The sequence below is a fragment of the Colias croceus genome, chromosome 14 (genome assembly GCF_905220415.1).
Source record: "Colias croceus chromosome 14, ilColCroc2.1".
In the NCBI taxonomy this organism is placed as follows: domain Eukaryota; kingdom Metazoa; phylum Arthropoda; class Insecta; order Lepidoptera; family Pieridae; genus Colias; species Colias croceus.
Window position 1 is genome coordinate 725,048 of NC_059550.1, and position 14,012 is coordinate 739,059.

Genomic DNA, 14,012 nt, shown 5'->3' on the forward strand with positions numbered 1-14,012 from the left:
AAATTAGAAAGTTTATAATAAATGTATACTACCTATAAAGCTGAAGAGTTTGTTTGTTTGTTTGAACGCGCTAATCTCGGGAACTACAGGTCCGATTTGAAAAATTCTTTCGGTGTTAGATAGCCCATTTATAGAGGAAGGCTATAGGCTATATATCATCACGCTAAGACCAACAGGAAACCGCGGGGAACAGCTAGTTTAAAATACAACTACACTACCTACCATCTACAATCCTATAAGTACGCGATATATTTATGTAGAATCATAATACAAAATCAATCATCCTCTATCTAGACGACAAAATGAAATCTCTGGGGCTGGATGGTCGATTCAATAAAGAATTTCCACTCCAAGGCGGCCTAATGGAAGAGGTAATCCCATATCGCAACTCAGTGTGAAATGACTATCGATCGCCAGAGAGCCTGTAATCTGCGTTACACAGCCAGACTGCAAAACGTTCTATGTATTATATCTATATCTAATACATTGAACGTTTCAGTACGATAGTACATATCTGAATATAAAGATCTGCTTACAGAAGTTTTAAGAAGTAAAGTATGTTTTGACTTTTGGTATAAAGCAAATGAGTGAATTTAAATTTAGTTTGTAATTTTTCAAATGTTTGTAAGTTTTTTTTAATCTTTTTAGTGATGCAAATTCTTTCTTTTTTAACACAGTAACCTACTTAAAACTATTACGTGAATTTAATATCATCCTATTCCCCAGAGGGAGGCTTATTTGAAAAATAAAAATGTACATGAAATGGTGTATTCAGAATTTTTAATGTAATTAACTAGTTAGGCTCAATTTCTCAAACTGACGACTGTAGCTAGTCGTGGTTATTATACAAAACAACCGCTTGACATACGAAAAAATGTACTCGTTTTCCCCATAAAGTTTATAGTGGAAAAATCTCGATATATCCATTAATGACTGCACCTTCATTAAACGAGCCGTGACGAGTGGTATCGCTTCAATCACTAGATGGTCAAAGAGCATAATTAATTTCAGATTAGTTTCCAATAAATCCTTATCGCAATATGCGGCTGTTTTGATTAAAACTAGCACATATTAGAAGGTTAGAACTTGGAGAAAATGCAATCAGAATCACGTTTTTCATTTAGTAATTTTCTAAATTTGTCTCCACTCGGAAAAAATGGAAAATTCGATACCAATACATATTGGAAAAGTTTTTATATCACGATGGATACGTCATTAAAGCAAGTAATTCCAAGACAAAGTTCTTGTAACAAGGAAGGAAATCGACGTGGGTTTAAAGGGCTTATATGTAATATTATGAAAGTTGAATCGCGTAATAAATACAGGAAAATATAGACATCTATTTATCTATCTATAGGTACTTAATATTAAAAAGCTGAAGAGTTTGTTTGCTTGAACGCGATAATCTCAGGATCGAAATGATAAAATATTTCAGTGTTGCATAGCCTTTTCATCGACGAAGGCTTCAGGTATTATCACACTAAGACCAATAGGAGCTGAGAAATACGGGTATAACCGCGGGGCACAGCTAGTATATTATATGCAGTAACAAAATAATCCGCATTGCGACAATCGACAATGTACCATTTGAGTAATTTTAATATAGGTACTTGTTAGGTGGCGAATAACGTGATTTTGTTTCTAGCAAGTTTGGCTTGGTTGGCGCAGTCAGAGGTGTTTAATTTTACGATTTTTTGGTAGATTCTAACTTGAGTTGAAGAGGAGTGTCTTTTTGGCACAGATGTCTCAAAACTTTTGTTTTCTATAAGCATATACTAGGGAATGTACAATGTACATGCAATTTGAATTTGCTTGCGAAACCAGAATCTCTCTGTTCTACGCTCACGCAGAATCAGAATATTGAATCAGAATTAAAATATTGAATTAAATCAGAATATTGGCGCCGAAAAATTAAATTTTGAAATGCCAATAATAGCGAGTACTAGAAGACAATAAATTGTACTAGAAATATCTGGATTCAATTCATTCTTCAATTTAGTACACAGTAGCCGAAACTTAACCGGTTTTATAATATGTTAATGCTGTTCCATCCTGGTACATAAAGCCCATATAACATGGGGATCACATACTTATCCAAAAGTGAAAGAATTTGTTAAATTAGTCCAGTAGTTTTGGTTTTTAGCAACGATACAACAAATCTAATTTTGTTAACTAGTTAAGAACAATTTTATCAAAATTCCAACCAGCTCATATGTAAACAAAACAAAATCTGTTAATTATAATGAAGAATGTTAAGTGGGCTTACAGATAAAGCATCAACACTTCACTACATAGTATAAAACAAAGTCGCTTTTCTGTCCCTTTGAATGCTTAAATCTTTAAAACTATGCAACGGATTTTGATGCGTATTTTTTTAATAAATAGAGAGATTCAAGAGGAAGGTTTTAGTAAATAATTTATTAGGTTTTAGACAAAGCGGGCGAAGCCGCGGGCGGTAAGCTAGTAAAATATATAAATTGTATTCACTTTTAATTAGAGATGTCCCGACTAGTCGGCGACTAGTCGGTAAAGCCGACTATCCGGCCACTATTGTAGTCGTCGATTAGTCGGCGACTAATTGGCAAAGAGCGCCGACTATCCGGCTTTTTACGTAGTATGTATTTCTCAATGAAAAATAACTACATGAAATAAAAACCTTAATTATATATTATTTTATTTTTATTTTATAATCAGTCTTATACATTATAAAATGTAAAGCAATCTTTCCTTTGGTAATCAGTTTTTAAAATTACTTGCTTGTAAAAAAAAACATAATTATGACATTTATTGAACAAAATTAGTTCCTATCCTAATTAACATAAAAAACAACATAATATCTTCTTATCTTCAATGAACATTTATAAGTTTTTCTTATTATTTAAATAAAAAGTAGATTTAATAAATTAACAAACTCAGTTATATGTATTAAAGCAAGAAAATATTTTTTTACCCTAAAACACCGCTCTCGACCATTACACAAGCAAAAATGAAGGAAAAATGCGAAGTAAACAAAACATGTTCCGACACGCTCGCAGGCGGTGTATGCGATTGTGCGCGAATCAGCCGTAAACGAAGCGTTACGGAAATCCCCGAAACCGTAATCGGCTTAGCCGACTAGTCGGTATTATTACAACCGACTAATCGGCTAGTCGGCTAGTCGGCAAAAGTCATAATCGGCACATCACTACTTTTAATGCATGGAAAACAAACATATTTACTAAAAAGATATACCTTAGTGAGATTTAAACAACTCGTGAGAATATTTAGCCAAAATCTTTGAATATCAAAATCAAAATAGAACTATTTTGCTATACAAGAAATATGTGTCAAAATTATATATTTCAATGCCGATAAAGACATTCAATTGTAATGTGCATTAGTAAGAAATCACATGTAACAAAAAGGTTAGAGCTGATTGAGCAATACTCTCTATAGTATACAAGTTAAACAAGCAAGGACCGGGATTGTTCCAGAAACATCCAGAATATGCACTAGTTTGTATAGAAATTTCAACTTTTTTTGTTGTATCTTTATAAAAATCTTTGCAATGGATATGAGTCTTTCAGAAGTGAACTATGCTTTGTTAATGAGGGAAAATACCTATGTTAATGTATGTTGCAAAGGTGCGATGCTTATCGCATAGTTAAAAACTTTTTTAAATTGCATTAGCAGTATTTTGAATTACTGCTAAATGCATGATCATTCAGAATATTTAGTATTTTTACATATGTATTACTATGTTTTTCTGACGGTAGATAATAATTATACATCACAGTTTGCTTGACCATTTTGTTCGAACCAGAAGTTTCACTACAAACTTTTTATAAGGGATATTATGGTGTAATTCACTTGGAGTGAATATTTTGTTCCATTGACTGTAAATACTTTAATTTATTTATTTTCTTATTTATTTAAAAATATCAAACCTCTTTGAGTGAATGATAAAATGGAATTTGACTATAAAGATGCATCACATCCATTTTCCGCAAGTTTTAGTAATCATGTGAGAGGGCAAAATGACTATGCAGGATTATCAGTGCAAATAATGCAATACAGTAATGCAGTGATTACTATATTTAAAACATTGTTACTGGTTATTAATGAGTCATTAATTTAAGCTATTTTCTATTGAACACAGACATATTTCATTAAAAGATGTTAATTTGACGCAAAATTTTAAATTTTTACTTGGAAACACGGGTTAAAAGTTGGCCAAAGTTAACCTGAAAATATCGATTGTCAAGTTAATAAAATAGCTCACCTGTGAATCTTGCTAAAGTCATATAAAACGGTAGCGCCCCACTGGACGAGAGCTCACTGATGGGATTAATTGTTGATCCTTCGGCGAAACTTGCACCAGGAAAATGCGAGTCGGCCACACCAACCTGCCACAATGCAATATTTACTTCACTGAACACTCTCAGCACAATTCTATCACAGTACTAGGTACGTAAATTGTAGGCTATTTCAACTAAACTATTAAGCCGAAACGTACGCACCAGCTGGCGAAAACGTGGTATCTACTTCCTAACACCTATGTACCTATATAAGTACTTAAATATGGCCTGAAGATATTCGATATTAGTAGTTATATACCTTCCCCTATGACGATGCGCCTGGCAAGTCCTGAATCCACGTAATAGTCACGAAACGCGTGTGTACACCACGGTCCGGAATCAGTTAAGAACGAACATAAAACGAATCTTCAATTTTACAAACGCGCACACGATACCGTGGCTAAAAATGACGACAGAAAATAAATGAAAATGCACACTTTCATATGTTTCTGAAACTACATTCACACCGGAAATGAATACTTATTTGAATTGGAAACAAATAACATCACATATTTTATTACTGAATAATTTTGATAAAATCTATTTAACATTGCTAATTTTTTGGATTTCGAAAGTCTTGCAGGGAATAAACAGAAAAATTTTACAAAGCTAAGTATTTTAAACAACAATTAAAATAAATGATAACCGGAAGCTTTCAAACTTTGTATTGTCTATGTGTACCAATTTATATTTTTTCTTTTCAGTATGTGTGTGAAATAAAAAGGACATATTAAAATAAAAATATTAATTTGCTAATTGATAGTTAAAAAAATGAGTGATTTTAACAAGTGAACCAATTTAAATGTATAAAAATATTTTCACCGACGTAGGTATATAATTATCCTAACGTGCACAGAGACAATATCTAGAGACGTCAAATTTTAAATGTCATATTATATGTCACTTTATGTCATTTCGGTAATCGGTTATCAGCAGTTTGTCAGGTTCATGTCAGGTTATAAAAATTTGGTTATGGAGCCCGTATGAATTTATTGTGTTTTTATTTCCTGACTATATTAAAAGGATAGGAGTTATCGAGAAAGTACTTATTCGTTCAGAAACAGATAAACAAAAAGCTCAACCATGGTAATATTCTTACGAATAAATTAATTATTATCCAGATGGAGGTTATGGATAGAAGTTCAATTTGTTTTTTGTATTACAGCATGCATGTCGGCAAGTATTATATAGTCCTGCACGTTGGAAAAGCGCAGTACCAGTTCATCTTAAGCCAGTTGTACTTAGTGTTAAATCAGACCAGGTATATTTTCACAACAAAACTTAATCTTTACATCATCTTAGGTCTAAAATTTCCTCATATACTTTGTTTTTTTTTATAGTATACGGTTCAAGAATGCCGCCACTACTCAGCACGGAAAGGATTTTTCTCGTCAATCATAGAAAACATAAAAGAAGACATAGCGAAAAACAAGGAAATGAAGGAGAATATTAAAAAATTCAGGGAAGAGGCTCAGAAGTTGGAAAATTCAGAAGCTTTGCAAGCGGCGAGAAAGAAGTTTCATGCTGTGGAGTCAGAGGCTTCTAAAAGTTCTGAAGTGTTGAAAGAGACCTTGGAAGGAATTAAAGGAAAGGTTGAACATGTATTGGAAGAGGCTGGCAAAACGGACATCGCCAAAAAAGCTGGTAAGTGGATAAATATTTCCGTTTATCTATAAAAATAAGGACAATTGAAGTTTCTATAGTCCTTTCCACCTAAGATGATTTCTGTGACACATCGATTTTTGACACGTGTAGAGATGTCTTTACTGAAATCATATCAATTGTTTCCGATAGTCGATAATATTTTATATGGAAATGAAATCGATTTGAATAAAGTACCAAAATTAGTTTTTTCGGCATTTCGCCAACAATTAACTAAGGAAACTTAGCAAACAACAGCAACAAAAAGTCAACAATAACAATTAGTAACAATAACAGAATACCACGTAAAATATCAATATAAAAATGCAACTTGTATACAAGGCTGACGCACTCGTACAGACGATTGACTCGATTGACAAACGATCATAAGATGGGCGCCGATTATATGATTTTCCAACTATGATTTTTCAACGATCCATTTCATGTACACGAATTGCGTAGGTATTATATTTGTGTGTTATTTTATTTTATTTTTCATTATATTAAACTAAACAATACTGTTTTTGATTTATAAGCTTAAGATGTTTCATTTTGATATTTTTGGTAATAATGCCGCCATAAAATAAAAATATTATGCACTAAAATTATTTTGGCGTTTTAAACATAAAATACGTAATTCGGAACACGATGAAGTGTCACAGGAATCATCATAGCTGAAAAGGACTATAGTTATAATTTATGTGACAAACAGAAACTTTCTGTTGTTATGTGCTGTTATTTAATGGTCTTGGACTTATTTTTATGGTACTTTGACCAGGATGTAGCTGATAATAAGAAGAATAATTTGTATGTTCTAATTAGTTTTTGTGTTGGATTTTACACAAGTTTAGTCTCTCCTTGACCACGTGTATGAAATGTTGTGATAGTAGAAATACATCCGTAAATTTTAGAATATTCTAAGCATAATTAAAGAATACTTATTAATATTTTTATTACCTTCCTAACTATGTTAATAATAAATATTTTATTAAAAGTAAGTAAAATCTCAATTATCTGACACTTTTAAAATCCAGAGAATGCTGGATTAGTTCAAGTACAGATAGCTGGATTATAGACGAAAAACAATAATAAATAAAATGAAGCATTTATTAGAAAATAATGTATTTATTTATTTATTCTTATTCCAAATATCACTTATTTTAACATAACTGTAAAATAACTCCAAATTAACATGTAATTATATAGTTTTAAAATAATCCTTAATAGAGGTCTGCCTTGGTCCACCTTGTAGTCCTTGTATAAAAGCCTTTTCTCGCATGTTGCGAAGAAGTATAATATCTTTGGCAGATATGCCATTTTCTTCTGCCCAAGTGATGCAAGTATTGAAACAATTAAATACTGTTTCTGTTTTAATTTTTGTAGAAGGCTCCATATCTTCTTCCATTACTGCTTCACATATTTCTTCCGGTGTTACGATTCCTTCAAACCAAGAATTTAATTTTTCTTTACTCGTCTCCAATCCTCTTTTTGATAGATTTTCCAACCAATATGCAGTAGGAATATTGTCTTCAGGCTCGAAATGTTCCATTACTGAAACAGCATTCATAGTGGGCCATAACTCTCTCAATGAAGATTGTATTAAGTCTGGTGAAATAGACTCCCAAGCCTGAGCGAGAGAGAATACAGCATCCTTCAAATTAAATTCTTCAATGATCTGTGCTATGTCACCATCCTGTGATATAATATGGATCAGCAATTTGTTTTTGTATGAGCAATGTATTCTTTGGATCACATTTTGATTTATCGGCTGAATTAAAGGTGTGCTGTTTGGGGGTAGGAAGATAGTTTCAATGTTCCCATCACTTGATTTAATTTCTTGTTCATATGGGTAGCCTATTGTGTTTTCAAGTACAAGTAAAGCTCTTACGGGCAAGTTGGATTTCGTCATAAATTTATACACTTCTGGGACAAAGTCGTTATGAAACCATGCGCTAAATACCTTACTTGTGATTAAATTTTTAAATTGTTTCTTGTAGCAAACTGGCATACAAATGTTCTTGAAAGTGCTGGGATTTTTATCTTTACCAATCACTAACAAATCCAATTTGTGCGTTCCAGATGCATTAGAACATGGCATAAATTTGATTATATCTTTACTCTCTTTAAGAGCTGGTCTGCCCCGTTCTTTAGAGGATACAAATATTTTATTAGGTAACAGTTTCCAGAACAAATCACTCCCACTTGCAGTATAGATTTGGTCAGGAACGAGACCCAGATCCTCTATTTTTTCAATCAAATTCTGAAAAAATGGCTGCTCTGCAGGCTCGTCACTTGAAAATTTGTCATCCGATACGTTTAACAAACGGATACCGAATCGCTTTTTAAAATTATCCAGCCATCCATCGCTGGCACGAAAATCATATTTATTCGTGATTTTTCTGTAAAATTCGATTGCTTTTTCTTTTAGGTTTTCTCCAGTTATAGGAGTGTGTTTAGAATGATGTTGCTTGAACCACGTGTAGAGAGCTTTTTCCATCTTTGGACAAGCACCAGCTCGTAATATTTTTCGCTTTCCTGCTTCAACTCCCATCGTTTTCACGTGGTCAAGTATCTTTTGCCTCTTTTTCTTAAGGTCGTGTACAGTAGTACGTCCAATACCATATTCTTTAGCCAATTTGCAAATGTTTTCTCCACTGTCTAACTTTTTTATAATGTCCAATTTATCTTTTAAATGTAGTGTCTTGTGTTTCCGTTTATTTGACATTTTAAACTACAAACTATTCACTCACTCAACAACTCTCAACAATCACTTGAAAAATAAACAGTTAAATACGTGCGCACGTGACAAGTTTTGAGGTTGGACTGCAAATGCAAAATGACGGAACGTGTGAGTAGTCAGTAAAGAGGCGCGGGGTCGCGGGCGGAGGGTGCCGGTTTAATGACCGTGTCGGTGTATTGACGTGCCGGATTAGTGAGATAACACTGTATTTATACATTCCCCTTGAACTATATTGAAGGGCGCTATACTATAACCAGTATTAAGCGGGATTGATGTATTGTAAAAATTATTAAAGCTAACTACACTATTTTATTGCTTTTATATCACTCCCACTTGTTGTATGTTAAATAAATGTTTACCTAATTATAATTAAGTATGTTTGCTATAAGTTATTGTTAATAATTATTACGCGTCGCGATTATTTTAAGATATTTCGTAGACTGCGTTGATTTTGTGGTGAATGCCGCCCATGAAACAGAACAATTATTTTCAACCCAGTTATTTTCAACAGAATATTGTTTGAACACTTAAATCTATATTCAATACTTATACCTAGGTATATACTTTAATTCTTATAATTGCAATAGGTAGGTCTTGCACGAGGCAAGTGCTAATAATAATTAATGTTTTAATGTAAATATAATTAAAATGAAAACTTAAAATTACGCCAAAGGAATTCGCTATCAATGGTCGTTCCCGTGCGAACCGTCGACTCAGCCATTAGGGTTTCGTTTACAGTCGACTCGTTAATTATTCGAATCTCGAGAAAATATTACGAATTATCGAATGTTAGAACTATCAAATGGTTCGAAATTTGTGAGAGTAAATAAATAAAACTTCGAATTATTAAGTGTTCATCAATTATTATCTATTAACTCCTATTCTATAACAATGATAAACATAGATAACATATTTAGAGGTACATTTGTATGTCTGTAATTTGAATTTACTAAATAATTTTTTCGTTCGAATAACCGGGTGTATAAAAATGTATTCAGAATAGGTAGGTATAGTTCGAAATATCAAGAGATTTTGTATCATATGTACTTAATCTTTCATTAGTAAGTTTAAATTTTTGAAATATTTTTTTATATAATCTAATTTAAAATTCACGTTTTTCGCAATTGTATGTGTCATAAGACGTTACATTGTACCAAATTTCATGACTCTGTGTACACGGGAACTACCCTGTAGGATTTGATTTCCTTGCGTATCTTTTGATTGCGTTGGTTTATACGTTTGATTTTTTCACACCATCAAGGGACCGTAGACAGGAGTATTCGATATAAATTGCTGGACTACGGAAAGAGAGGGGATTGCAACTCTCGATTTTTTCCCCGTGTTGCATGATTTTTGTACGGCGTTGCGAAATAATGGATTAAAAGCAGTATTGAAATAGTATGACACAGATGCCGTACAAAATCAAAAGACCAAATTTACCCCGGTAAATGATGGGAAATAGAAATCCGACTTTGTGGGGCACCATTTTTGTACGGCACTGTGCGTTTTCTTATTATTTTTAATGGATCTATCGGTGGTTAAGAATTCCGTACAAAAATATGTGACCAAAATGTACTCACTCTAGCTGTACTTTCGAATTCTCATCTGCACTCAGTTGGACAGCTTACAAGTGACGCCATAGTGCTGAATATTATTATTTTATGATCTTATATCGTTCTAGATAGGTCACCTGGTGGTTCAAATGACCCATAACTTTTTCAACATGGACCTGTAGTCTATTAAGCGTGTTTTCATTTATTTAACATTTATTTTTTTACTATACTTTTAATATGACTATTATTCTTACAGGAAAGCTAACAGAAGACATTTCGAAGACAGCGAAAGATGCTGCGGAGAGCTTTGCCGACAAAAGTCAAAAGCTTGGACAGACTTCTGCTTTTAAGACTATTTCACAGGTAGTAAATTTGTACAATTCACCTTAATTTGGTAATAATATATAAGGCTAAGGACCCACGAAGCGGTTTTCATCCGCGCCCGCCGGTGTAGAGGATTGGAAATTTATTTTCCAGAGATATTTATTTACCAGAGTTTTGTGCGGTTACGCAGCCGTCACGGTTGTGATTATTGCTCGCAAACTTGGCGGTTAATTATTTATCGCAGGACGGGGCGTTGCATGATGGCCGGTTAAACGATCTGTTGTGTTCTAGACCGCCATGGACAATTAACGAGCTGTTGTGTTATACTTACTTCACAGAAGAATTTAAAAAGATGGCCTAAATGGTTCTGGATACATCCACTAAAAGGAATGGGGTCGTTATGGATTATGTGTTAGTCTTATAAATGGTTTAAAGAAGCATAAAGATAACTTATTTAATTAATTTCGAATGTCCGTATCTGATTATTTAGAAATTTTACTGCGGTCGACCGCCAACCGATCGCAGAGCGCACGGGCGCACAAACAATCATACACGCCGCGTGTGTAAAACGCCTCGTGATATTTGCTTTAATTTTTTACATGAATAGATATTCATTAAAGTATTCTACAAAGGCTGCGGGCCAGCAGCCGCGGACGCGGGTGGAAACCGCTTCGTGAATCCTTAGCCTAAGCCGTAAACATATTTTTGTATTTCGAATGTGAAGTGATGTTATGTTATATTTTATGAAAGTTTTTGTATGACATAATACTATGTAAAAAGTACGTGGAAAATTAAGCATAATTAGATATTTTTCATTTTTGCATAGCATGGTTAATGAAATCTCATTAAAAAAATCTGCAGAAATACATTAACGCATTTTCTTATTATAAGTTAGTTTCGTTTAGTGATTTTTAACTAGCCGTTCGGTTAAGCTTGGGTTGGATATAAATATAAATACAATTCATAAAAAAGTTTCACGTAAAATGCATAATTCTTAATACTTTTGTGTTTGTAATATTGGTGGAATATATTGCATATTGTTATAATTTGGCAGGCTACAGAGGTGGTCAAGAATGAGATGTCCCCGCGAGGTCTGGAAGGGCGCGTGTACACATCGCCCTTGTCGCTCAGGAAACGTGTTGAGGTGAGATCATTCATTTAGCCTATAAATCTATTATATAGTAAACAATGATTGGCTTGTTCAAATTATAACATGCATTAATATTATTATATTTAAGTGATGATTTATTGTAAATGGATCTCACGAAGTCTCTTGGAATATAAAGAAGAAAAAACAAGACAAACTAGCTAGAAGCCGCTGCGTTAATAGCTTGGTAACCTTGGTGCGAGTATATTATCTATACTAATATTATAAAGCTGAAGTGTTTGTTTGTTTGAACGCGCTAATCTCAGGAACTACTGGTTCAATTTGAAAATTTTTTGTTGATAGCTCGGTGTTAGATAGCCCATTTATCGAGGAAAGCTATAGGCTATATATCATCACGCTAAGACCTACAGGAACGGAGCCACGCGGGTGAAACCGCGAAGCGCAGCTAGTAATTTATATAATCCAATTTCATATATTATATGTATCAAATCAACTTTTTAGTTTTTACATGTAAGAGTGACAAACATTCTGCCTAACTTTTTTTACGTTTAAGTATAAAATTGTAGGATGGAATAAATTGCAAACGAAAATATTAAAAATAAAATTAAAGAGTTTCTTGTTGGCTCTCGCCTGTAAACCTGCTATCAGAAATTAGAAATTGGTAACCTAAAATATATTATGTTACAGTTAGAATTTTTTGTAGTCAAAGGACAAAACCACCTTTTGGCAATGAGATTTGACTGTAACATATACATTGTCATTATGAAGATTTAAAAGTGTTTTCAAAATAAGTCTGAATATTTGAGTACGAGTTTAATACTTAATTTGTTTTTCAGGTTGCGGAAGAAGAGCGGACATTTGCCCCGGACACGGAAACGCTCGGCGTGGAGCTGCACAAGGATTCCAAGTTCTACCAGCAGTGGGAGGACTTCAAGAACAACAACCAGTATGTTAATAAGGTATAATTTTTATGTTGTACTTTAAATAAGTGCGTATGCGCACTTGAGCAAATATTCTATATGATATTCAGTATTTACTTCGAATGCATGCATTTGATGTTATTTTCGAAGGATTTTAAGCAGATAAATGTTATTATGTATTCGGACAGATTATTTATAATGGTTCTCATTGTACACTCGTTCATGTCGCCTGTTATCTCTTTACTGAAAGTACTGCTTAAGATCTGATTTTAAATGTCTCTTATAAAATAATAATAATAAATAAGTTCGAAAATAATGATTTTTTTTTAATGAATCTATTAGTTTAGTTAATAACTCAGTCACAACATAAGCAATTTATGTGTTTAAATTATTTATTAACAACTTCCTTCATCATTTCAGGTATTAGACTGGAAAATTCGTTACGAAGAATCCGATAACCCCATGGTACGCGGCGCACGTTTCGTCACCGAGAAGGTTGGCAACCTCTTCGGAAACCTCTTCGAAAAGACCGAATTATCGAAAACATTAACGGAAATATGCAAAATCGATCCCAACTTCACCGCACAGAAGTTCCTCGAAGACTGCGCGAACGATATCATACCGAACATTCTGGAAGCCATGGTCCGAGGTGACTTGGAGATTCTAAAGGACTGGTGTTACGAAGGAGTCTATAATATCCTGGCCACACCCATAAATCAGTGCAAGCAACTCGGATACAGACTCGACTCGAAAATTCTAGACATTGAAAACATCGAGCTGGTCATGGGCAAGATGATGGACCAAGGGCCCGTTCTAGTTCTGACATTCCAGTCGCAGCAGATCATGTGCGTGAGAGACGGGAAGAATAACGTGATAGAAGGAAGTCCAGATAAAGTGATGAGGGTGAATTACGTGTGGGTGCTGTGCAGAGACCCGCAGGAACTCAACCCCAAAGCAGCCTGGAGACTGCTAGAACTATCCGCCAATAGTGTAGAACAATTGATATAGTACCGTTGATAGACTAGTAGAACTGTGTTGCTATCGATACAAACTTATTTCCTCTGTGTTGCTGGTTTACCGAGAAATAATTTATTGTTCAAGAAATTTTAGATCGGCACACGAATACTGTAAACGGCAGTTGCTGTAAGATTAAGAAGGTTCGAATAAGTGTACAAATGCCATAATGTGCTCACTATGCTGTAAAAATCTTAATAAATTGACCGATGAACGTACGAAAGATTTCTTCACGTACGTGAATATGTATATTTTCATATAAAAACTCCATATAAAGCCCAACCTACCGATGCAATGTTTAGTAAAACAATTTATGTTTATATTTATAAACTATTCGTTTTATATGTATTTTCTGTTAATAAATTGTTTTGGTTA

The 14,012-nt window shown here is 33.6% G+C and overlaps 3 protein-coding genes across 11 annotated transcripts in view; 1 reads left to right on the plus strand and 2 right to left on the minus strand.

Moving 5' to 3' along the window:
• Positions 1–4,945, minus strand: part of LOC123697122 (eukaryotic translation initiation factor 5) — a 30,556-nt gene extending 25,611 nt beyond the window's left edge. For 7 of the 9 annotated variants that reach the window (XM_045643537.1, XM_045643535.1, XM_045643531.1 and 4 more), the window contains exons 1-2: positions 4,597–4,945; positions 4,262–4,385 (exon numbers count right to left, since the gene is read on the minus strand). The gene's annotated coding sequence lies outside the window, so the exon portion shown is untranslated. The remainder of the gene's footprint in view (positions 1–4,261; positions 4,386–4,596) is intronic. The other 2 variants (XM_045643532.1, XM_045643539.1) reach the window with 2 other exon arrangements.
• Positions 4,946–5,273: 328 nt separating this feature from the next.
• Positions 5,274–14,012, plus strand: LOC123697123 (mitochondrial import inner membrane translocase subunit TIM44). The gene is made up of 7 exons (XM_045643540.1): positions 5,274–5,423; positions 5,503–5,598; positions 5,678–5,981; positions 10,528–10,634; positions 11,650–11,739; positions 12,540–12,662; positions 13,044–14,012. The coding sequence occupies exons 1-7, from the start codon at positions 5,421–5,423 to the stop codon at positions 13,629–13,631; spliced, it is 1,311 nt and encodes a 436-aa protein (XP_045499496.1). The 5' UTR covers positions 5,274–5,420; the 3' UTR covers positions 13,632–14,012.
• LOC123697120 (jerky protein homolog-like) lies at positions 7,090–8,787 on the minus strand. Its single transcript, XM_045643530.1, has one exon. The coding sequence runs from the start codon at positions 8,701–8,703 to the stop codon at positions 7,177–7,179; it is 1,527 nt and encodes a 508-aa protein (XP_045499486.1). The 5' UTR covers positions 8,704–8,787; the 3' UTR covers positions 7,090–7,176.